Below are 26,317 nucleotides of genomic sequence, written 5' to 3'. Positions count from 1 at the left end.
GGAGCTCAGAGCCGCCTTCCCGCTGACTGCGGGGGGAGCGTTTTTCATTGCAGGTAGACTTTTAAATGCTGAAAACACAGAGAGCGGGTATTTATGGGGAAATAGGACATCTTTACACAAAGAGGAGTTGCACTCTGACTGGATTTGCCTGTTGTAAGGATTTATAATCCTGTTAAGAGAGATTATGCCTGGTAATTTTATGCACATTTAGTCTCCCTCTAAGGCAAAGCTGAGGCATTAAACTCTCTTCACTAAGCATTTCAGATTGGATTTGAACTGCTGTGCTGGATGCAGAGGGCCAAAATTCCATCCACTTTACCATTACAATGCTCCTGAAATAATCTATGGAAATGTGATTTTGCGGGTAGGAAGCAATCCTGCAGCTCTCGCTTGGGCAGCGCTCTCGTCGATGGCGGGGGGAGCTCTGCCCGAAAGGCAAGCACACAGAGTATGCAGTCAAAACCCTGTTATTACTGTTAGTAGTTTACATTTAAGTTGCTGTACATCGAATATATTTATAGTCAATATGTCTGAGGTAGTGAAATGTACTGTAGTGTCACTTATTAAATTCCACAGTGTCTTTCAAAAGGTATTTTTTCTTTTCTTTTTCCTCTTTTTTTTTTTCTGTTTGTTTTCAACTAGGACCCCTACTATGGCTGGTGGCCTATTTTCTATTGACAGAAACTACTTTGAAGAGATAGGAACTTACGATGCAGGAATGGATATCTGGGGTGGCGAGAATCTTGAAATGTCTTTTAGGGTAATTGCTGTTTTCCTTCATTTTCTGTCAACAAACACAGTTGTGCTGTAACGGTTCCTACGCTGCGGGCAGGGCGCTTCTGCTTTAGCTGTCATGCAAGTCGTGGGTTAATTTAAATTCTCAAGATATTTGGGAATGCCTTATTACAGTATTTTGGTCCTTTTTGCTGCATGAAACATTTTATTACTGTTTAGAAATTTTCACAGTTTCAAAATAATATATATTTTAGCAATACCTTTCTTTATAAAAGAAACGGGGCTTTCTATGAGCTGGTACAAATGCTAACTGACATAAACAATTTGTATAGTGTAAAAAATAAAATTCAAATATATGTTTTAACAGAAGTTTTTGGAAGTCTGTATCGTCATGAACTTGCAAGTTCTGGCAGGGATTTTTATTCTGCATGAGAGGCAAGCTCGCAGAGAAATTTCACATCCCGCAGAAAAATGACGGTATTTCTGCCGGGGATAGGTATGTTGCCCACGACAAGAATAAAATCTCTTTGAGTGAAACGCATTTAGTAATTGTCCTTTAGACATAAAGGAAAATTGGAAAATTGAGTCTTTGATAAGTAATTGTTAGAAAGGATGTTGAAAATTACTTTGAACATCTCTGATGTGTCACAGTTTATGCATATTAAGTAAGTATGTAAAGTAAACCCTGGTACGCCGATCTGGTACCCAGAGCACATCACGGGGATATCCTTCTTTCCTTTTTTTTTTTTTGGTCTTTTGTCTTTAGCTGGGGCTGCTAGATAGACTGTTTTCTATTGACAGAAACTACTTTGAAGATTTTTGTGAAGCAGGTATTTCTAGAGAAGATCAACTGCAAATTTGAAAGCGTTTTCAGGCCATTTCCTATAAACTATAATCGTTCATTTTCCAGTAAAACAGAAGGGTAGAGTTACTTCTTCTGTGCGTTAATGTTTTAAATAAGTGGATTTCAACATTTTTTGGTGTATAGAGCCCTAAGAATATTCCATGGATGTATGTAGGCCCCTATATAGGAGCTTATTTTTAACTTAAGCCTGTTAGTAGGCTTGTTTTTCACATCTTTAGAAGTGATCCCTGGAGCAGAGAGTGACTAGCACTGCTTTAAAGCGTTAAATATGTGCCTCTCATAGACTAAATCTGCGTATTAGTACTGTTCTTTTTTCACCGAGTATCAGTGTGTGATTTCTGCAAAGTGAAGTTCACCTAGGTCATTGAAATTTTAAGATCAGAATTGCTGATGCGCATTAAACCCCGACAGAGGGAACCTCGAAGCCGTTTGCTCTTGCTGGCATTTTTTTGTCGCTTACAGCAAACCTTTTGTGGGACCAATTTTGGGTCATTACTGTGGAAAGGTTCCATTCTCATTAGTGAAGGTCTGAAATATTTAACTCTCCTTTTGAAAGAACACTGGGTTTTCATCATAAAAATGATAATCCCTGAAAAACCAACTCTAATGGAAAGGGACAAACAAGGCGATTTTTGTTACGAGTCTGTATTGGAGAACCTGTGGAAGTTGATTCTCCGTGGGCTCCCTTTGGTAGTGGCTATTTTTGTTAACAACGATACAAATATTGATCATTTTTCTGTCAGGCTTTGTATGGGCGAAAGAATAAAATAATTTACAGTTCCACAGCCTTTTCCCGCTCCCTGGGGTAGTAGATTCATTTTGGGAGGAAGCGTTTGATCTTCTGCCGAGAGCAGCATGTGAGCGTGTATTCACCTTCCAGCGTATGCTAAAGAAATGCCCTAACTAGGAGATTCTGAATGCATTCTCTTGCTCGAATAATGCTAATGCATTTTGAGAACCTTTCCTGAGAAGTTTAGCGGTTTGACGGTGGTGTTCTGTCTTCACCTCGTGCTGTTCCACTCCGGCTCTTGGCAGCTGCGTGGGAAACCCGTCGGGATTCGTGGCGTGAGTCAGCCAGCTCCTGCTTGGGGTGGTCTGGGGTGGTGCAGGTTGAGCCAATACCTCTGCCTTTGGCACAGTTTCTCTGGTTCTGCTTCCCGGGCACTTCTATAAGTTACGTAATATATATATATATATAATATTCCTTGGAGGGTTTGTTTTTCTTTTTTTTTTTTTTTTCCCCCTTCCCAAAATAATCATTGCTTGAGTCGTGTTTCAAATTGGACTTGAACTCTATTCAGTGCTTATGTGAGTAAGCCAGCGATGGGCTTAACTTATATAAATTCTGTGAGAATACTGTCATGAAATCCTCATTTCAGCTTTAAATTAAAAATCTCGGTCCAAAATGTGTGGAAAGACGAAGACCAACAATAGCTGTGCTCTCCGCAGCAAACCCTCATGGTAAAGGCAGGGAAGCAGCTCTGCGGTTATTCTTATTTTACTCGTTAAGACTGAGGTGGGGGGGGCAAGGAGAGGAAGCACGTGAATTTTCTGATGAACTCTTTGGGCATCCTATTAGAGAACATTATTTTATGTCTTCGGAAGGTATGCCTACTTCAAGAAACATCACCAGCCTGGAAAGCGTGTGTCAGCCTAATAAGAGGGCATGGTGTCAAGAACAGAAATAAAATGATGTGCCTCCAGCGCCGGGAGATCACCATGGAAATGCCCAGCAGCCACGCGATGCTGTTCCTCAGTATTTAGAGCATTTGTCTGTAAAGAAACCCAACCAAATAGTCAAGTACATCAATCACGACTGGATCAATAAAATACCAAGGCCTCTGCATTAAAAAACCTATCTGATGTAAAACATCTGCAGGAAATCGGTAGCAAAGAGTGCCAAGGGGCTGGGGAGGTTCCTCCAGCAGCCGCCTTACAAACCTGCAATTATCCCACAGGTTTCCGGAATATCTCATTGCAGTCAGGAAAACACTGAGACTAAATCTTGGTTTGGAAAATTACTATCATGGGAGTCAGCCATAGGGCTCTTATTACACTGGATGTTTCTGTCATTGAATGGGAGGGTGTTTAGAGGTGGTGTTGGTCTGGTATTCAGAATACAAACCCAAAACCCCTGTCTCGGTAATCCCTGCATCCTCAAAAAATGTTAAAAAGTGTCTTTGCCTTCCCTGGCTGCTCTCTGCAACCCTCTCATCTGCACCCAGCAGCAGCATTAGCCCCGACGTCACGATTAAAAGGATTCGGGGTATTTTTGGTCTCGGAGGCACCCAGGCATTTCTTGGCTCGGGAGCCACAGCCGCAGCCGGGTCTCGCAGCACGGCCGGGGCCGACGCTTGATCAATGTCCGTCTGTCCGGCTGGGGCAGCTCCTGCCAAACACCGTGTGTGCTCTCCAGTGTCCTTGCTTTTAGGTACATCCATGTTTTGTCTTCGAGCTCAGTTGCTGCTCACTGCTGAACAGTCTTGGATGACGCCTTTTGGGGGGTGTCTGTTCATAGTGGCAGTTGGGAGGGAGAAAAAAAGATAATTCTGGCAGGAATCTCTTGTGGCTGTAAGAGTCTACTCCAGTAAATGAAAACCTTATGTATTCTTAAACATTGACCATATCTTTATTTATAGAATTCCTTAAAAATTTTAAATTTTCTGTTAGATTCTGTAAGTGTTTTTTCCCGAGTTGGAGAATGCCCTGAAAGCATGATAGTCAGAAAGGAGCTCATATAGCTTTGGAAAGGGTATTAAAAATAATCTGTCCATCAGGAAAAAAAGGATTATTCTTTAAAATAATCCAAGTAGGCCAAAGCAAGGCTAGAGAAAGCCGATGCGTACTCTAACAGGAGTAAGGTGCTGTTTACTGTTGGTTTACTGGCAGCTGTTAGAAGTGCAGAAGAGGCTAATGCAAATGTTTCCTAAGGAATGGTGTATACGTTGTTCTTAGCCTCTGAAATGTCTGTTTTGACTGTTGTAGGAATTCTTCTAGTAAACAACTGAGGAGCAGGGATGTTTAGTTCCCTTGTAACTTAGCACAGCGCCTGATCTTTAAAAATACTCCTACTGCAGCACATGAGAATCATTGTACGGCAAAAGGCCCTGTCTTGGCGTGAGGAAACGGGCACAGCCAAACCACAGCCCCCACACGACCCGGGTGCCACATCCCAAAGGCGGCCGCTTGCTCACAGAATCATTGAGGTTGGAAAAGCCCTTGAAGCTCCTCCAGTCCAACCATGAACCTCACATTGACAGTTCTCAACTCCACCAGATCCCTCAGCGCTGGGTCAACCCGACTCTTCAACCCCTCCAGGGACGGGGACTCCCCCCCTGCCCTGGGCAGCCCATTCCAACGCCCAACAACCCCTTCTGCAAAGAAATACTTCCTAAGAGCCAGTCTGACCCTGCCCTGGCACAGCTTGAGGCCATTCCCTCTGTCCTGGCGCTGGTTCCTTGGGTCAAGAGACTCATCCCCCCTCTCTGCACCCTCCTGTCAGGGAGTTGTAGAGGGCGATGAGGTCTCCCCTCAGCCTCCTCTTCTCCAGACTAAACCCCCCCAGTTCCCTCAGCCGCTCCCCATCAGACCTGTGCTCCGTGTCAGTACTGGTGAGGTGGAACGCTCTCCATGGAGCTTCTCCACGTACACACCAAGGATTAGCAATAGCACTTTTTCAGCCGGACGGTATGCGAGGTCTCAACTTCCAGCTGCAAAATTATAGGTGTAAGAGAGCACTGAAATGTGTTTAAGGAACCACTTGTAGCAGGTTCGTTGATGTGGATGACTGGCAGACCAGCACTCTGTAATTAGTGCGTGACTCCTGGCGAGGCTGGAAAGGTTGCTTGAGTGCGAGATTGTTTTCAGAAGGACACGGTGACATTGACATTAATTTTGTGTGTTGGTGAGTGGAATTTGGGGTATGTAAGTCCCTAAGCACCTGGCAAACAGATTGAAAATCTATCCCTGTGCGTTTCAATATTCCTGAGCTGTTTGACTATATTAACTAATTTTAGGAGCACAGTTTGCTTGCAGATTGTTCTCAAAATATGTTTGTGTGCTTACATTTAAAGCATATGATATTTTTCCCTTTCTTCAGACTGCATTAATTTTTCTGTATGTCAGGATTCTTACGTTCCTATCAGGAAAATTTTCAAGATGCACTGGTTCAGTTGTTTTCATTCTAGAGATCTTTGGTATTAGAGTTTTCAGGTTTGTTTTTTTTCCTAATTATTCCTTACGCATCACTGCATAGCAACGAACAAGTTTACCTCGTTTAACATAACTGTGCTTACGTGTTAACTTACTTTCTGACTGCAATGATCTTTGGGGATTTTTTACCATAGCTTTGATCTGTGCGTATACGTGAGGTGTTTAATCTAACACCACCATCAACACACACATGCAGGTACCAAAAGAACCCCTTTATGGAAAGAAGTATTTTCTAAAATGAAGTAAATAGAATTATTAACAGGGAAAGCATTTGCTTGTGGTGTTTTTATATCTCTGTAACCTGAGATTTTAGTTCTGTTTTACTCTAAATTTTAAAGATGATCATATCTAGTTTGAAGTTAGTTTTACATATTTTGTCATACAGGGGGTATTTTTTCTACTTGTTTTAAAATTTGGAGTAAAGCCTCAAAGCTGGTTTATTTTTATTTGCATACAAATTATTATTAGCTTTAAGTATTTCTGATTGATGTGCGCTGAGATTTGCAGGAACTGACATTGACTCGGTGTTCAGAAATGATGGAAGGGGAGAACATCCTGACAGTGGGCTGCGCAGAGATCAGATGGAGTTTAATGCTCGCGTTTTACACAGTAATAGGAATGGTTGTAAAATGTCTGTGAAATCAAGCGTAGTTCTAAATAATTAATGCCTATGTTTAAAAAGGGATAAATTATGTGGGCAAATACAGGCCTTAGGTTTAATTCCATGGCGTGCAGTGTCTTGCCACAAATTCTGAATGAATTAATATTTCTAAGCAAAAGATAAATAGAAAATGGGTTAGTCTCGCATGGCTTTACAGAAGGTAAATTATAACACGCTGGATTTGGATTTTCCAGACCATGGAAATGTGACAGATCTGCTGGATCTGTTCTTCACCGAAACCTCTCAACAAGGGGCACTTGGGAAATTCTCTCGAGTCAGGAGAAGAGGGAGATCGGTGTGAACTGGTGGGTGGGAAAACAGGTAGTGCTGAAAGACGAGCTGTCAGGCTGGGGCCAGGGCACCGTTAGAGTTTTTAACTGTAAGGTTGCAGCTGGATGTTGGTTTTTTTCACTAAATAACTTTTTCACAAAAGGTGGGGAATAAATTCATGGAATGTGCTGGGTTGGAAGATGCAGAGAGGGACTTGAAGTACCATGATTGGAAGAATATCTGATCTGGGGAAATTCATTCAGGTGGAAGGAGAAGGGTTAAACTTCAGAGGAGAAGGGAAGGAAGACACCTACAACCTTAAAAATTACTATGTGACAATAACTGGTTTATGAATAATTCAGTGTGAAAATCAAAGTTAAATTTATTTTTTTTAAATGAGATACATCAGTCTTGTACCAGACTATTTGCAATCTGGCCGTCTTTAGTCCCTTGGTGTGTTTAGTCGCCGTCGGGGCCCTTCTTGCCTGTTACGAGGGGTGGGAGGTCAGTAAATGGGAATTCTGCTGCAGATTGCGGAGGTTTGCCAAGGGCAGGTTTAAGTCTCGATGGGCCAGGCTGGGGTGAGACACCGGCTCCATTTGTTCTTCTTTTTCTGGGGAGAGAGAACTAAGGTGACTGGAAGGACTGTAGTAAAGCAATAATCGTGAAATACTTGCCATGTGCAAAAAAATCTGGACATGTTGGAGGAAAGGTAGAGTTTACTGGAACTGTCTGTTTTGCAAGGTGCGGGATCAAGTGAATTCTATGGTTGGAAATTTTGCTGGATTAAAAAAGTGGAATGAATATTAAAATGAAAAAGGCTGCAATAAAATTTAATGGCAATTTCTCCCCGAAATTCTTGGAGCAGTCAGCCGTGTCAATAAAAGCTGCTGGTGGGTGTTGGGTGCCTGAGCTGCGAGGGGTCAGCGCGGAGCTGCCCGGCAGTGGGGTGCCAGGGCAGTTCTGGGGTTCGCTGAGGTGGTGATGAAGAGTGATCAAAGGTGTTGCCATAGCGTGTCTTGTCTGTGTCATGACCAGATCTCTGGGATCCCACAGTCCTTAACCATTATGGGAACTTCTGGAAAGTAGGCTTTTTACCAGGGAATATTCAGGAAGGTTGGTTTGTTTGGGTTTTTTTCAATAATACTGAAAAGATAAAAGTCCTTTTCTTCCGAGCAGGGTGCAGGTTCATCTGCATTCCTATGACAACTGTAAGAGCTAGCAGATTGTGCCAAGGACAGCCAAAAATGTGCTTTAAGAAACGTACAGGCACACACATTTTTAAAAAAATGGTAGCGTGGGAGGAATTTCCTGCCAGGGAGAGGAGTCGGAGGGGGAGAGCAGGAGCAACCTGGGGGGGGGGGAATGCTGGTCCTTAGGCAGAGGCCGTGGGTTAAAGCACACCTCAGATCACATGTGCTCATTACTGCCCTGCCTAGTGAGTTACTCCCAAGTGCTTTGTAAACACCTTAGTAGTGTATATTTTGGTTTTAATGCATGCTCCCTTTTTGGTACGGCCGCGTGTTCCTTGGCATCCGTCAGCTCGAAGTTTCACCTGAGCTGACTAGTTGTTATTGAGCTGCAAAACACAAGATGTTAAACACAAGAATATTTTGATGTTGTCATTGCTTATCCCAGCAGAGTACATCACTTAGCATACTAATGAAATTATATAAAAGGGTTTAGCCCTAATTAAATAAAATCTGCATTAAGTTACTATGGTAACTCAGCCTGTGTGGAGGAGCTCTAATTACAAGACTGTACCAGCGTTCCTGTTTAAAACACTCAACGGTTCTTAAACTCTCTGTTTTATTACCGGGAGGTATTGGGAATTTTAGTCCTGCTGGCTGCTTAGGAGGAGACTAAAGGGTGGGACAAGCCTAAATAAGAAACTGGGCAGTTGGTGGTGCCTTTGCTGATGCCAAAAATGTCAGTGAACCTTAATGAATCCTGAGGAGTCGATCTCGTCTGGCAGAACAGCAAAGCTTTGTAACCCTGTAAGCATCCAATGGAAATCTTTGTTCACCCACTGTTCGTGTGCCTGCCTCTGTTCTGCCTCCAGTTCTGCAAGCTCGGACCTTCAACCTTCTTTAGTTTCTCCTCTAGGTCTTTTCAGAGCCTAGAAAGATGGGAGATTGCAGGACCGCGGTTCATACACAAACTGATGCTTATCGTACCAAGGCTCTAGTGATCTGACAGCAGGAAAATATGCTACTTCATTTAACAATGGGGTATTAAAGTCCAGGATTATGTGATTTTTTTTTTTTTTTTTATACTTGTGCAGTCATATTGAGGGCACTGAGCTCACTCAGAGTATAGATTTGGCTCCCATAGCGGAAAAGGACAGTTTGCATCTAGCAGCAGTTCATCAAATTCTCTTCTTTGTCTAGAACTTCTTTCTCTCTCTCTCTTTTTTTTTTTTTTTTTTTTTTGGAGTTGAACATGGTACTCACCAGCATATGGACCAGAGAACATAAGTTTTGCATCAGTGCTTCACTTCTGTGGTTCTGTGATGTTCAGAGTGCCTGTGCTTGCTGCTTCCTGTTGCTGTCTGTGATAGTAACCCAGGTCTGTTGTGCCATGACCATGACTGTGCTTTGAAAAATATATACATGTATATATGTTTATATACATTAAAAAATAAAAGCTCTTCCCTGTTTCTTTAAAATCCTTTTTTTTTTCATCTGTGTATTCAAAAATCTGATTTTTGAAGGCAGAGGTGACATCCCTACCTGACACTTTATCCACTCTAGGATGACACTTTCCAAGACCCTGGTTTGTGTGTAAGGACACAGAACCAGGTGATCCATTCACACAAGCTTTCACGTTGCAGTGCAAGTCCGTGCACTTTCATTGCCATCACAAGTTGTGCCCCTGCCTGTTTCCCTTAAACTTTTGCTTAAAATTCCCTGTTGAATTGTGACCTGGGGAAATAAATGAGGAGGCAGCTGCTAACCTGTCTCTCAGAGTCCCTCCTGCTATAAACTCAGCGTGTCTTGTATTTGTTTTAGTCAACGTTTTATGCTTATTTTAATTCCAGATTTGGCAGTGTGGTGGCTCGCTTGAGATTGTCACCTGCTCGCACGTTGGCCACGTGTTCCGAAAGGCAACACCTTACACCTTCCCTGGTGGCACAGGACACGTCATCAACAAGAACAACAGGAGGCTGGCAGAGGTCTGGATGGATGAGTTCAAGGATTTCTTCTATATAATATCCCCAGGTAGGAGATTATTTTCTGATCATATTATGATGGGTATATGAATTTGGCTGGATTATCGTTACGATCCCTGAAGGTCCCTTCAGAAGGTGTCAATGGGAGGGACAGCAGAGGTGCTCTGGGCCGCTGGTGGACAGCCGGAGCCCTTCGGGGCACAGGCCTCCCTGCCACCACGTGTCTTCACCACGTCCTTCCGCCTCACCACTGCCAAGCATCGGTCCTCGGGAGAAACACTGTCTTTTAAACATACACATTTCTCTTCCTTTATATTGGTGATTTTAATTTATCTTTCAGTGTAGCACACGGAACGCATGGAAATTATGTACAATGTAATCACATATATCACACAATTGTATGAGAGAAAACCCATATTCCTATTTGATCTTACAGCAGTTGTTAAGCTTGTGGGTAAATATTTTGTTGAAATAACCTAACGTCGTTGTGTTCAAGCTGGAGATGTTTTTATCTAAAGGTGATGATGGCCTCCATATGAGTGAGCCTAATGGAGCAGATACCTTAAAAATGGAGTGGGACGTGGGGGTTTCGGTGGTCTCCGTGCTGTTCTCGGCGGTGTCCCTCTCCAAAGGCCATGTCCTGTGCAGCTCGGGGCAGAGCTGCTGGCCCGTGGGGCTGCCTGGGCTGGCCAGGGCCGTCGCCATGGGCTGTATGGACAGTCAGCGTGTGCACGTGAGGTGCTGTCGCCTTCTAGTTTGACTTTTTTTTTCTCTTTATTTAAGTATCAGTTTACATCATGCAACTAACTCTTAAATAAATCTTGGTCTTTTGAATAATATAGCAACCTTCAACTTACACAGCAGTTTCCTTGTTCTTATTTTCATCATTTAAAATTTACCTGTTCACTTGAAAAGTTAAACTTGGAGACAACTCAATTTTTATGAAATTTAGAGTTTTAAACAAAACTTACTTTTTTTCCCCTGAACAAACACAAGAATCAAAAACTTTAAGCCATGCTCAGGAAAAGAAGAGTATGTACCTTCCGTGCTGGCACTCTAGGAAAGACTGTTTTGCACCTGTGTTTCAAGTAGTCCTTTGGTCACAGCCAACCTCTTAAAGCAGGCGTTTTGAGCTAAGCCTTTTCTTTCTATAAGTCAGGACCAGCAGTTTTCTTTAATTTGATTTGGTTGAAATAAATGGAAAAATTAAGTTAATATATTTTATATTGCTATTTTTCTTTTAAAGATTTGCATATAAAATGGAAAACTATTTTGGGTGGGTTTTTTTTACTCCGAACAGTTTTACTGATACCTCAAAATTATACATTTTACAAATGTATATATGTTTTACAAATGTATATACAAAAATATATGGCTTCGGTTCAAAATCCAGAATATACAATGTCTCACGTATGAAAGTCAGTTATTTTTCATAGTATTTGTAAGTTACTACTTAAAATGTTTGTGGTAGAGAGTAGCCGTAGACTATGGTAAGCTATTGTTACTGTTTATTGTGTGCTCTGGCATAATCTTCCCATTCTTCCATCTTTAAGCTGCCTTCCAATTTAAATTCTGTAGCAACAGAATCAGTTTAAATTTCCACTATCACCAAGAAGTAAACCCCAGACCGTATCATTATCCGTATGAGTTTTGTGTTTCATCTCCAGCGCAATTTACTGTTATTAGACCTCAGCTCGTTCCGGCTGCAAACGTGCTTGTTTCCACAAGCTGTTTTGGTGCTTTGATTTTTTTCCAGGGGTTGGGGACATCTCAGTCACTATCAGGTGCCAACATGTAATCATGGGCTGTGAAGTCGGAAAACTCTTGATTTCTGCATGGGTTATCGCACGCGTCCTGTGGCCGTCACAGTATGTGCTCATAAAATATTCTGAGTCTGTCCTGGAAAACCCTTAGCAAGCCAAAAAATTGAAAGCACTATTAAAAAAAGAAGTCTGTGCATATCTTAAGGGTCCTGTTAATGGTGTAAAAAAGAGTTCTATATCTATACCTTAGATATACACTAAATAGAAGTGTGTATAAATGTCTATATAACCAAAAGATGCAAGCATGAAACAAATCTTAAAAAAAATGTCAACAGGGTGATGATCCCCATCAGTCAGAGGTCTGGGTTGGCGCCGAGTGATTCTGGGAAGCACATGTAGCGCCCTGCCCCCAGCTTGGAGGAAGGGCCATCGCATTGTAAGGGAGAGGGGTGCAGGCAGATCTCCTCTGTCCTTTTGAAATACCTTGTGAGACGCCTCTTCTCATGGCGCTCCGGCAGCAGGGCTGAGAGTGGAACAGCGAGGGGAGGAACGGCTGCTCTCCTCGAGGAAAAGCAAGTCTGTTCTCTCCAGGGGACAGTGCCTGAGGAGGGGCTTCTTGGTCTGGTAGGAGGGCTGAAACAGTGGAAGAAGACAAAGTTCCTGACTTCAGGACTGGTACCAAGAGCCAAACTAGCCAGGGAGGGGAACCACCATCCCCTCCAGCCCGTGTTTTGTCCGGGGGCCAGAGCAGGGTCTCCAGAAGCCGTCGGTATCCTCAGGTCCTGTTTGTCCTCTGCTGCTGGTGTTTCTTCTGAGTCACTGCAAGGATGAGCTGCTGCCTCGGTCTGGAGGAACCACACTGCTGTGAATGCTGCTGGTGTTTGTCCTCATTCGCTGTGCTGACTGTGCGGACGTTATGTGACTGTAGGGACATCATTATGTGACTGTACAGACATTATGTGACTGTAGGGACATCATTATGTGGCTGTTCAGATGTTATGTGGCTGTAGGGATATCGTTATGTGACTGTATGGATGTTATGTGACTGTACAGACATTATGTGGCTGTAGGGACATTGTTATGTGACTGTAGGGACATCATTACGTGACTGTAGGGACATCATTAGGTGCCTGTAAGGACATTATGTGACTGTAGGGACATCATTAGGTGACTGTACAGACATGTGACTGTAGGGACATCGTTAGGTGACTGTAGGGACATCGTTGGGTGACTGTAGGGACATTGTTAGGTGACTGTACAGACATTATGTGACTGTAGGGACATCATTACGTGACTGTACAGACATTATGTAACTCTAGGGACATCGTTTGTGACTGTAGGGACATTATGTGACTCTAAGGACATAGTTATGTGACTGTAGGGACATTATGTGACTATAAGGACATTATCTGCCACGCCTGATGGAAGTGCACTGTGGATTTCACTTGTACTGGACTTAACAAAACGCAGAGGATCAACATACCATGATGGAAAAACAACCACATCGAGAGGGTCCTCTTAAATATGGAAATTGAGCTTTGTGTGAGGTAGACAAGATTGTGTCCCTTTATAATTGGTAATTATATCTACCCAATTAAAGCTGAAGGAATTGGGTGCGTGACAGAAAATTTGGCTGACTGTTTCTAATGTAATTGGTTTCTGTTCTCCTGCAAGAGGAAGGGAAAAAAATGGAAAAAACCCCCATAACGCTGACAAATGAATGTCTAATATGGCATAAAAGTGAATTCAAAACCCGTGTTAAGATGCAGTCAAGTTCAGACCATAAATATATCACATGGGATTAGCTATTCTTTAATTCAGTTCTCCCTTATTAAGTTCTTTTTTGTGGGCAGTCTCATAATACCAAGTTCCCATGGAATTTTTGTTGAACTAAATACATTTCTAACAATTTACCCTGATAGTGTACATTTTTCTGCGAGTGTGAGGCAGGCAAGTATTAGCAGTGTATATTCCCCACGTAGCGTATGTGGTGAGCACATCGTGGTGCTTTCCTGGTCTGCCTTGACAGCAGGTTTTTCTAGGCTGATGAGGAGTCAGTTGCTTTAAAGCATTTGGGTGAGCTGAAGCTCTAAAAGTACCACACTAAGGGTTATTTAAAATACAATACATTTTAAATGAGATATTAGCAAAATGCATTTACAGGCGACTAGAATACTGATATACGTGGTAGAATAATTTAAAAATTCCCATTTCAAAGGGTGTCAGATGAAATTGCTGCTCTGTACGTTTCTAAAATGTGTTAATATTTCAGTTAAAAACCACTTCCAGATTGGTTATGTTCTTGTTTTCAAGTTCCTAAATGCAGCACCCCAAATCCTCAATCAGAACTTGTTTTTTTCTCTCTCTCTTTCTCTCTTCCATTGCTTTTCTTTGTTTTGGGGATCATCTAAGCAAGGGTCCCTGTGGTTGCAGCAGGACTCCCTATAGGGCTTGATTTATTTTTTTAAATCCATTTTTCCACAGAATTTCTACTGAGATACTCTGAGTTGTGGGAGTGAGGAACTTAGTGATGAGCAATAGGTTAAGTTCAGATGTAGAAAGTAAAATAAAAAGGCCATGGAAAAATATATCTGATTTAAGTCCACCTTTGACCAACTTGACTGTTCCTCCAGCACATCTGCAAAAGCTGGAGCAACACCCTCACTACAGACTTTCCCTGCTCTGCTCCTTCACCGATTTGACGTGGCAGACCTCCAGTGCAATAAAGTAGTTTGGAACCACCCAGTTAAAAGAAAATAAGCCTCAGAAAAGCAGCAGCGAGAAATACCTCTTTCCATCTACTGCAGCGCAGGCATCGCAGAATGCTGTGTAAATGGAGCAATGCAGTCACACCTCTGCCGGCCTAAGGATTTTAAATACCAGAATTAAGTTTGAGAGGGGGTGTGAGGAGTGTGGTGGATGATTTAAGTCAGGACCTTAATCCTTTCTGCTGCTGGTTCCAGCCTGGAGCTGTCCGTGGGTGTTACTTGGTGTGGGCATCTTCTGTCAAGGTGATGGATGGGTGCGTGGATGGGTGGATGGATGGATGGTTGGGTGGATGGATGGATGATTGAGTGGATGGATGGTTGGGTGGATGGATGGATGGTTGGGTAGATGGTTGGGTGGGTGGGTGGCAGGAAGGAAGGAAGGTTGGGTGGGTGGATGGAAGGAAGGAAGGTTGGGTGGGTGGATGAAAGGAAGGAAGGAAGGTTGGGTGGGTGGATGGACGGACGGACGGATGAACAGACAGATGCTCTCCAGCTTTGAGGAGTGGTGAATACTGATGTGTCATCTTCTGAACTGGCCAGTGCCCAGCTGGGTAGAAGATGCCCAATTAGGACATTTGGAAATGTGCAGATACCTTTGATGGCAGAAGCCACTGTTGCTCTGTCTAGAAGAGCACCTGCCGTGCAGAGGTCAAATGAGCGCGCCTTCTGAAGTGTCCTCATTAGCACTTGTACCTTGGACAGGAATGACAGGTTATTTCCTGTTGTATTAGAGAGGAGCTTCTGAATTGGCTTTGGATAGTCAGTTTTGCAGCTACCTTTGCAATTCCCTAGCTTTCAGTGAGCAGTGGGGGAGGATTTTGTCAGCGATATTTTTTTAACTTGGATGTCCAATATTAGGCTGCATTTCTTCAGCTGGTTTCTGCGGTGAGAAGACATCCCTTTTCCCATTGAAAAGACCAATTCTTGCCGTAGGCCACTTTAACTGAGGCTCCCAAGCGCAGATGTAAATGCCAGACTGTCTTTAACAAAGCATTTTTCAGCAGCCTGACATCCAGTGGGATACCACGCATTACAAATACCACTTTCCACTTCCTTTGGGAAGGAACAGCCGCTAGCAGGGGCATCCTTTCCCTCCTTCCACCCAGGGAGGACATTTCTCTATCAATTACCCTGTTGAAATTTCCATGGGATTGGCACAGGGGTCCTTTTGCGCTTTCCTTTATACCACTGCGATGCCAAGGTGGCTCTAAAACTGCAGTTTTCATCCAAAAAGGTGGGAAGGTATGAGGCAATTTAAAAAGTGCTGCAGCATTTCAGCTTGTACGGGGAGGGGACGGGGGCACATTCCCTCTGCACCCCCAGGGAGCTCAGGTCTGAGCGTGCCTTTGGCTACTGGGGATGAAAATAAGACATCAATTCCATGAAGCAAAAGGGGCTTATCCTGCCAGCGTTTAGTACATGTGAGTGCTGGTACGTGGGGAGGGGAGGAAGGCAACCCCGTTCCCACCCCGTTTCAGTGGCTCTGTACGTTCCGGGTGGATTATTCTGGGTCAGTCACATGCCTTCGCCCCGCGACGGCAAACGACCCCCGAGAGCTTTCGGCGGGCAGAGGAGCTGCCCTGAGCCGCAGCGCTGCGGGCAGGGGAGCCACTTAATGGTCTCCAGGGCATTTCCCTGCGGCTGTTAGTTACAGGTACAACAGCAGAGCCAATGCAGGATAAAATGATGCAGTTTCTGTCACGACAATTTTTAATGAAACCATTTCTTTTTAATAGAAAAGTGAGGGTGAAATGCCAATATGCTTTTTCTATTTATTGTTATTACTTGTCTTTCTGCGAACAGAGCTGATACTCGCTTCTGAAATGAGCACAAATCAGCAGAAATTTAGTGCTTCTAAATGTACTCCCTTTTCTTTGCACAGTTACGCGTCTGCAAATTTGCACAAAATTCAAATAGAGAACCTATGAACATAATTTTATTGAAATAGAAGGGCGGAATTAGGTCAGTAACAGTGATGTTGGCAGGACAGGATTTGTGGAATTCAAAACTTAATGTCTGTTCCTGTTTCAGTCACTGGAAAAAATTTCAGTATAGGTCTCCTTTTTATTTTCTGATCTTTTTTGAAGTTATTTATGAATATACTATATCAATTGATGATTGAAACGTGATGATGATGTTCCCCAGGATGAAGAAGCAAATGGAGGAGAAGGGTACTTAGGGGTTTTAGAAAGTAGAGTTCATAACATTTTAACTAAAAATATCTTCTCAAAAAGGAAATAGTAGATTTTTTTTTTTAATGGGTCATTTCTAAATGGCAGAAATTGTTCCCAATATTCTTCAAGTGCTTTTTTTATCCTTTTGTCTGGCATGCATTTCTCTTAGTTTATTAATCTGAAAAATACAGATCTCTAGATATTTCTGTTAGAGAACAAAGAAAGTTGCATTTTAGTAATTAGGTCTCTGAAGCTATTATCTATCAGCACACAGTCATCTACCCAGTTCTCCTCTGAGACCTGATTAATTTGATTTCTTAGATGATGTCCTAAGAGAAAGAGGAACCAATAGTCGTTCACAGTGACGTTGTGTTAAACATCCCTCAGCATAATTAGGGTGCACACCTAGTAATTATATTTCAAGGTAAAAGTCTCATTCAGTCGAGTTATGAATTGCTTTCGTGAGGCTGTCTGCTTGTAAAAATATAACTCTGCAGAAGAAGAGCCATCTGAAATTTTTTGTGGTCTTAGACATGTTTAAAGCTGCTGCCTTCCTTTATCTTTGTAGAAGCTGCGTGTGGATAAGAGTGAAATCTTTTATTTCTGCTACCCTTGAATTTGGCCAGCCCGTGTGTTGCCTGTTTGTTCTTGCCATGCGCTCAGATGAGTTAGGAACCAGAATTTTTAATTTATCCAACCTAGATTTTTATTTTTTTTTTAAAAAAAAAAAGGGAAAACCATACAGATTAAATTCTGTGCAGAATATTTTGAGTTGAAAAATAGGCTTAATTTGTAATGAGGTGAGAGGAGGAGGAACAATTCTTGTGAAAAAAATACTCTATTTGTAGAGCATTTGCATTGGTGTGAGGGGAAATAATGCAGCTGTATTTTCACTGTGTGGTTGGGAGCGAGGAGTGGCTTTGCTCTCTGCCTGGAGAGCAGCCCCGGGGTTGTCACAGCTCTGCTGAGGCTGGGATGGGTTTGAAAGCTGAGAAGATGATCACAAAATATGGTTGTAGTGAGGAATGCTTACCTTTTTGGTTTAGTATAAATATTGCATTTGACAAGGAGTTTTGAATTTTTCTTGGCAGGAGCCTGACTAAGAGTCTGATTACAGCCTGAAACCATAAGAGCCAAATAATTCAGGAGAGTTTAAAGAAATCTCAGAAATGCTGGATACACTTCAAAGGGGATTAAAGGAAGTCCCTTTCTTAGAAAAGAACAGAAATACACGAATTTGTTCTGAAACACGGAGGAGCTGCCGCGCATTGCCCGTGTTACAGTTGGTGTCAGTGGTGCTCTGAAGCCCGTCTCGTTTATGAAAAGGTTAAAATGGTGCCGGGGAATTGAGCTGACAGAGGAGACGTTCCTCTGAAATCAGTACAAATCCTCACCATTTTCTGACTGCAGAAGGTGTTCTTTCCGACTCCGTGGGAAGGCAAAAGGACGCGAAAGGGGGTGGCCAACCTCATCCCGGTGAGGTGAAATGTGCCCAGTGCCAGGCCAAGCTGTGGAGCCAAGTGCTGCACGTGCATTTGCTCTCAGCAATTCTCTCTCCTTCCCCCCATATCGGTCTTTTAGTGGCATCTCTAATAAGAAAAAATAATAGCTTAATAACAACTCATCTCTGTTAGTATATTTAGCAGTCAGCTTTCTGATATTTTCATAAAATTGCCGGTGGAATTGATGTAAATCTACTGTGCGGGATTACGCTCCAGTTAGTTCTTTATTATTATACCAACATCATCTTCTCATATGCAAAAACATGCATCTTGTTATATTGTTTCCAGCACACATAAGCACATATTTGTATGCCCAGATGGATTTGCACGTATGTACCTTCTCGGGCTGTTCCCGTCACCCAGCACACTCTTCCTAACAGCCTCGTTCACCTCTTTTTCAAGTTGTTCCAGCATATCTCATTCCACTCAGCCTGCCTAAATGCAGGCTGTTATGTCAATTTATGCATTAAAATACTGTATCTAATCATTGAATGGAAATAGCGACGTGCTCAGAATAGGCCTGTGTTTGCACAGTCAGCTGAAAAAGATAATGCACATGATAGTTCCGTTTCTCTGTACACTTAGTGCTTTGCTAAACCACTTTATCTTCTTAATAATCAGTTAGCATTCAATTGCCATGTCCTACCTAGTCTATTAAAGCAAGGCTAAAATGCAAAGTTACTTATTTTTCGAGCGCTTTCTTTAAAGCATTATTGAGATTTTAAATATAGTGCTTTATAGTTTTAATTTGGGATTACAAGACAAGTGCTTGTGTTTTACTTCGATTTACTCAGCAGACGATGTGCAATCCTCCTTTCAAGTGTAATTATATAATTAGGTTGATAATGACTGTATCAATTTAAGAAATAAGAGCTCTTGATAAACATTTTCACTCTTCCCTTACCTATTTAGCATTTTAGTGCCGGAGGACTGCCAGAGCTGCAAGCTCACTAATTCCAAAATAAGTTGGTTTTAACGTGTGGCGGTGAAATGCGCGTGGCCGCTCCGGTGCAGCTGTGGGACAGCAGAGCTCTGCACCCAGCCAGGTAGGAAAGTGCTGGCCCAGAGCAGGCAGGATTTGCCACCGGAGCAAAGCACTGCGCTGCTGAATTGGACTGCTCCTCCGTAGTCTGTTGCGGGTGGGAAACGTGTGTGCTGGGGATACAAAAGGGAAAAAAAATGCAAAAATTCAAAAAATTAGAAAATATGAAAAAGGAAAAAAAAGGGGGGAACAAAGGAAAAAAAAAAAAGCACAAGTACAAAATTTCATACAGCTTTTTCAGCATCATAGTTACCAAAGGGCCTGTCTTGGTTCCTTGCTCAACCCAATTCAGCTGTTGGGCTGAATGTATCGCGAAGGAGGGATGAGATTCCTGCTGGTCAATCTCAGGCGAGGCATCAGTTCTGCCCCAGACAAATGGGAACACGTTCGTGTAGGCTCTTAAGCGCCAGAAATGTGCTTTGGCTCCACGTGTGTAAGAGTCTGCTCAGACTGGCCTTACTGTGATACCGTGAGGAAGAGCAGCAGTGCAGGAGCAGCTGAGCTATTGCTTCCTGAAGCAAAAAACCCCCCCAAAATTCTTCTCTTGCTTCTCTGCTTATATTTAAAGCACTAATATTGAAAACCTGAATCATTTTAATAGTCCTTGCTTATTGAGCTTCTCTGAAAAAAACCCCAGAAGTGTTGCATAAAAGCAGTTTTGCTGCAAGATACTTATCTTTATAGTGTTAGTCACTGTTCTTAACTTTTCAAGTAAAAAATGTGATTTTTTTATGTGTCTGTATATTCGCAGAGACGTTTTTCGCACAAGCAGGTGAGGAGGTGTCTGAGAGGAGAGCCGTGCCCAAACTGGGGGCTATTTTGGAGCCTGGGTGCCTGTGCTCTGCAGAGGGGGATGCTGTGGCTGTGGCAGGAGAGGGGATGTGAGGATGGGGTGGGGACCTCCTGGTGGGACCAGGGAGGTCGTGCTGTCCCCGTCCACCCTGTCCCTGCTCCGCCGGGTGATCCGAGCCACCTCTCACGGGTCCACGTGCTGCAGCTCTCCCATAAATGAGTTTACTGCCGCAAAAGCTCTGAAGTGTGTCCTGAATGGGTTTTTGGAAAATAAGTGCATTTACAGTGCTGGTGTTCAGCTCTCAGTCTTTGGCTGGCTGGTTAGGTTCACCCAGCCAGTGTAATTAATCAAAGGTAACAATCTAAAGATGAATAATGCTCTTCAAACACCACTTAATGGTCAAGAATTGCCCAAAATACTATGTGACTAATGCTGAAAAGGAACAAGAGTGAGTAGTTGAATGAATTTTTGACACCGTTTCCCACAGCATTCTCCTGGCGAAACTGACTACTCGCAGCTTGGATGGGCACACACTTTGCTGGGTAAAAAACTGGCTGGATGGCCGGGCCCAAAGAGTTGTGGTGAACGGAGTTAAATCTGGTTGGCAGCCGGTCACGAGTGGTGTCCCCCAGGGCTCGGTTTTGGGGCCACTCCTGTTTAACATCTTTATTGATGATCTAGATGAGGGGATCGAGTGCACCCTCAGTAAGTTTGCAGATGACACCAAGTTGGGTGGGAGTGTTGATCGGCTCGAGGGTAGGGAGGCTCTGCAGAGAGACCTGGACAGGCTGGAGCGATGGGCTGAGGCCAACTGCAGGAGTTTCAATAAGGCCAAATGCTGAGTGCTGCACTTGGGCCACAACAACCCCCAGCAGCGCTACAGGCTTGGGGAGGAGTGGCTGGAGAGCTGCCAGTCAGAGAGGGACATGGGGGTGTTGATTGCCAGCCAGCTGAACATGAGCCATCAGTGTGCCCAGGTGGCCAAGAAGGCCAATGGCATTCTGGCTTGCATCAGAAATAGTGTGGCCAGCAGGGACAGGGAAGTGATCCTGCCCCTGTACTCGGCACTGGTGAGGCCGCCCCTCGATGACTGGGTTCAGTTTTGGGCCCCTCACTCCAAAAAGGCCATTGAATGACTCGAGCGTGTCCAGAGAAGGGCAACGGAGCTGGTGCAGGGTCTGGAGCACAGGTCTGATGGGGAGCGGCTGAGGGAACTGGGGGGGTTTAGTCTGGAGAAGAGGCTGAGGGGAGACCTCATGGCCCTCTACAACTCCCTGACAGGAGGGTGCAGAGAGGGGGGATGAGTCTCTTGACCCAAGGAACAAGCGCCAGGACAAGAGGGAATGGCCTCAAGCTGCACCAGGGCAGGGTCAGACTGGCTCTTAGGAAGTATTTCTTTGCAGAAGGGGTTGTTGGGCGTCGGAATGGGCTGCCCAGGGCAGGGGGGGAGTCCCCATCCCTGGAGGGGTTGAAGAGTCGGGTTGACCCAGCGCTGAGGGATCTGGTGGAGTTGAGAACGGTCAGTGTGAGGTTCATGCTTGGACTGGAGGAGCTTCAAGGGCTTTTCCAACCTAGACGATTCTGTGATTCTGTGAATTATTTTTTTTAAAGTATTCACCCTCATCCCATTTCTGGTTGGTGTTAACTCTACTGGAATTTTTTTTTTTGTCCTTCTAAGTAATAAAAATTACAGTTACAGCCAGCGGTTCGAGGTGCTGATCTCAGGAAAGCTGTGTGGGAGGGTTGTGTTGGTGCTCAGCAGCAGCCAGAAATTTCTTTCAAGGAGCTGTCAGTCTGCCAGCAGCGATCCTTTTACAGATGTGTCCAGAGAAGTGTCAACGTTTCACAGTGTGCTAACAGTTAGCTAAGATGATTTATGCAAAATAAAATTTAAGACAATGATTTGGATTTGAATCTGAATCAGTTCTTCCTCCCCACGAAGGAGCAGTAGCCCGGGAGGCTCCTGCAACAGGGTGCCCCAGCAGCGCTGCTCTACTGGGGCTCATCTTGGCATATAAAATATTTGTCTGGCATTACTAAACTCTGATTTAAAAAAGAGATTGCCCTAGCTTTCCATCGCACCAGGCTCCTTCCCACCATGGTTTCGTGGCAGAAGCCGCCGTGGATGCTCTCCCACACGGAGTGCCTGGAGGAAGAAAGGGCAGGACGTGCAGCTGAATATTGCGTTGTTAAAACTTGCAACTGCCTTGAGAATTCATGTTGTTTGACTTTGTTTTTGGGGTCATCTCGCTTGATTTAGTTCAAAGGTACTTGTGAGAGGAGATGTGAGAATTTGGGTTTTATTGTCTTGTAGCTGTTCCAAAGGGCTTGACTTGTTAATACCGCCCTAACCTAAAGCTGCAGCCGAAAGGGAGCTTCAGACTTGTGTGACCCCTCTTTTGGGTCTGTCCTTGGTTTTTTTAAAGGAGAAAGATGACATTTGTAGATCAACAAATACAGAAGTGCTGCCATGTAATTAACATACACGAATCAAGACAGATCAAATTTGTGGTTTATCTTTCGTGTCATTTATAGCACCAATAATCACAAAGAGCATTTTATTAAATTTATAATAAAATGGAGTGTAAAGAGTGGGTTGGCAGATCATTGCCGGATCGTTGCCAGCCAGCCAGGGCCTCCTTAGATTATTTTTTCCTAAAGGTATCCCTTGTGGGGCATATTACAAATCTCTCATGACTTTAATGTAGCTTTTCAGCTGATAGGGAAGAGTAGAACCCAAACCTTTACTACTTTACACAAAAGACAAATGGAACAGGAACAATAATACACTCATGGATGCTGCGTACCGTGCCCGATATTGAAATACCAGCTAATACAAAACATATATTTGAATACATTGGGGAGGGAGGCCGGGTTTGTGTTTTACCTCTAAAATTATCACTCTGTGTTGGAAACAATTGCATTTGTAGGGTTGCATGGATGTTCAGAAGGAGCCTCAGCTGAGCTACCTACAGAATAGAGATCCTGGCTGACCCACCTGGCTCGTCTTGATACACTGAATGTCAGTAGAAAACAAATGTTTGATTTTGAAAATGACATGAACGTAATAGACTTTTATGAAGGTGTTCAGTAATTTTTCCAGCTACAAAAATACATTTTTTTTACATACAGACTCTTACAACTTAAATCAGCTCTAGCTCTTCTATACTCCCAGTAGTGCAGGTTTCACTCCTGTTACTTTTACATGTTAGTAAAAAAGACAAAATTTCCCAGGAACACTTAATTTCCATATTTTTTTTTATACCAAAGAAGAGCTGTAATGTAGCAGGGTTTTATGGTTTTCATAGGAAAAACGTTTTCACTGTCAATATTCTCCCTAGTACCTCAATAATTTTACTACTTAATTTTTATTCTTTGGTGCTGGATGGTTGAACCTAAACTCAGAGGTTTCTTTTGAACCCTGCCTTCTCTTAAAAGCTTTCCTGAGATACGGACTAGAGAAACATCGTAATGTGGGATTAGTTTTATCTGTAATCGTGTTCCCATTGATATCTATTTCAGTAAAATTGTATTTTTTTCTATAGTGTCTGGACAAAATTGGCAATGTAGGAGTTAATTAGCCTCTGACTTTCTCTCTAAAATATGCCTGTGCAAGTATCAGCCGTTACTGGTATGTTTTATAGGGTAAAACAAGATTTAAACTCTTCACCTTTTGCCATAGAATAAGCATTAAAAGTGCAACACACTATCATGCAATGCTTTATTTGCAGAAATATTGACAATATTGACTCCTGTTCTGGAGTGATAAGATTTTTTGTTAGACATTGTAAGCATATTTTCTCCAAGCACATATAGCTGACGTTTTCCCACGAGAAGCTCAGGATCTTCATTCCATTCCGTATTTTATATTACGAAGCCACTACCTATATTTTACCTCAAATCAATTTTACATCAATTGATATAAGAACTTCTCAGGAAAAGGGGGGAGGGTAGGTGGTGGATTGGTTGGGATTTTTTAGAGTTAGCACATTTTTTGTTTCTTTTACTTTTTAATGGGTTATGCATGTTTTTTGGCAACATAAATAAGTCGTGTCAAGGAATTAATGTTTTGACTTAGTGGGAAATGCATGCATTAACCGTTAATATGTCTGGTTTTGATACAGATATAACATGAAAGTCCCTGGATTTTAGAAGCATACAGCAATATCTGTGTTATTTTCCAGATTGTGTTGTCAGGAGCTCATAAAGCACTGCAAAACCTTCCTCCCAGCCACCGGTGGAATCATATTAATACAGCAACTAGTATTTTTCCAAAATCATTAGCAAGTGTTTTCATTGCTTCTGTGTAACATGTGCCCTATCAGGAGGCATCCTGGTGTTGCAAGCTCATTTTTAATTTAGCGCTTTGCCATCTTCAGTCCTGTGACATGTAATGCAATTTTGAATCCTCCTTTGGTAGTGAAATGGGGAAAAAAAATCAAACTAAACCATCTCCATCTCTGGAGGGTCCTGGTGGCCTCTGACTTGGTTCTGAGCTTTCCCATTTGAAGGGGGCACCTTGGATACCAAGCTGGCTGCTGAGCAACGTGATGCAAGTTTTCAGAGCTGAACTATAGATGCACGTAGCCTGGCTTCTCCGGTCATGTTGCTCTCCCTCTGAACGCACCAGGTTAACGGTTCACCGAAACAACGGTTTTCTCTCAGGCTTTTCAAGGCAGCGAGGGATAGCAGAAGCCTAATTCAGATTAAGTTTTCAAAGTGTTATTCTTACATAAAGAAAATTACTCTCAGTTCTGCAACTTGTATTTCATTCCAGGTGAATTTTTTTTATCATCATGAATTAATGTCTTGTTCTGCAGAAATGGTACGTTTCGCCAGGTTTGAACCAATACCCTTGTTTGCAGGACACGCCCGTTAGGAAAAACGCGGGCGTAATGCAATGCTGCAACTATGTAATCTGTTCTACTTGAAACACATCTGCTGCTCTCTTAAACCAATCTGCTTCTTTCCTGAGATATTTGTAATGCATTCTTTTTCACGCTACGTTTATCTGTAGCTTTTTGCAATGTTTCATGATTCTATGATTTATTTCTGTTGCGCACCCAAGGACAGTTTACTGAGGCTTTCTTATTTAAGTGTAAGCAGACGTGTTCATCATTAATTATTTTTATATTTCCTCCGAGTCCTGTTGATTATTTAGCAAGTAGTGACAATAAATAGGTATTGATTCATAATGGCTTGGTTTTAGATTGAGCAGAAGGGAATATAAAGGCTTACTGGAGATCTATACAGATGAGGTCCTTGCTTGAAGACAAAGCAGGGGAGGTGTGCTGGCATCGCTACGGGGGATGTGAATGAGCCAGCCCGCTTCGTGCAAGAGGAGGAATAGATACAATAGAGGAGCTTCGGAAAGGGAGAACCTGTCAGAGTTGTAGCGGGGAGTATTATCAACGTGGGTGAGGAGCAACGGAGAGAAAGGGAAGAGACAACTTGAATTGAAGGGGGGAATGGCACCAGTGTGTTGGAGACCTGGGGGAGTACAGTGGCTACGGTCTCTGCATCTCTTGTGGGATCCCAAGACCCAAAGAGCCTTAAGATAAACCTTCCCCCAGTAAGGTGAGCATGCTAAACCACCAAAGACACCCCCCCCCCCCCCATCTCTACTGCTAAGCTTTATTAAAATGGAAAACTAGAATTTATTTTGCTGGGGTTTGTTTAATTACAGAAAACTCAAGTCTTAAGTTGAGTCAGATTGAGTGGAAAATGGTTTATTGCTTTTTCTATTCCAGCAATTGCAGGGCTGAACCAAACGTGGAAGGAGAAATCCCAGTAAGAATTGTAAAGCAAAACAGAAACAAGGTGTGCGGTGAACCCATGGGGTGTTTTCATTCAGAGACAGTGTTTCTGATTTGGTTTGTAACTGGAATATCAAAGCGTGCGCGTGCAGCAGGGGAAGGCTGTGTTGTTTGCAATCTCAGGCTATAACCCTGTTAATATCCTTTTTCTTCATGTTCAGCTTCATCAGTTCCCCACAGTACAACGCATTGCAAAATAACAGATACTGCTTTTCTCCTAACACTTCCAGTGCCTTCCCATGAGGAAGATTAGCTTTAATTGTAGATAAGGATTGAGTAGCACAAATAATAGCAGTAGTGCACGTCTCTTCCTCTGGAAGAGGCAGCAATCACAGACCCCCCACTCCCCCTTGCTGTAAAAGCTTGCCTGGAAACATAATTTTTTAAAAAAAAAATATTTTTTCTGAGAGCAAAGATGTTTTCAGCTCAGTCCTGTGTAGCACACGTTGCTCGAGCAGCTTTCAAAGTCAGGCAGTGTTCTTGGTCTTCCCCCATTGGGACGTACAAATGACAAATACTCTGCAGCAAAACTTGTGTCACAATC

At 43.0% G+C, this 26,317-nt stretch overlaps 1 protein-coding gene across 3 annotated transcripts in view; it reads left to right on the top strand.

The window, feature by feature from the left end:
- The window catches only part of GALNT13 (polypeptide N-acetylgalactosaminyltransferase 13), a 151,273-nt gene that overhangs the window by 87,402 nt on the left and 37,554 nt on the right, over positions 1 to 26,317 (top strand). For all 3 annotated transcript variants that reach the window (XM_074828439.1, XM_074828440.1, XM_074828441.1), the window contains exons 8-9: positions 643 to 760; positions 9,784 to 9,964. In XM_074828439.1, coding sequence (XP_074684540.1) covers positions 643 to 760; positions 9,784 to 9,964 — 299 coding nt within the window. The remainder of the gene's footprint in view (positions 1 to 642; positions 761 to 9,783; positions 9,965 to 26,317) is intronic.

The sequence above is a fragment of the Strix aluco genome, chromosome 6, assembly GCF_031877795.1.
Source record: "Strix aluco isolate bStrAlu1 chromosome 6, bStrAlu1.hap1, whole genome shotgun sequence".
NCBI lineage: Eukaryota > Metazoa > Chordata > Aves > Strigiformes > Strigidae > Strix > Strix aluco.
The sequence above is the reverse complement of the archived record's forward strand: the minus strand, read 5'-3'. Positions and strand labels throughout refer to the sequence as shown.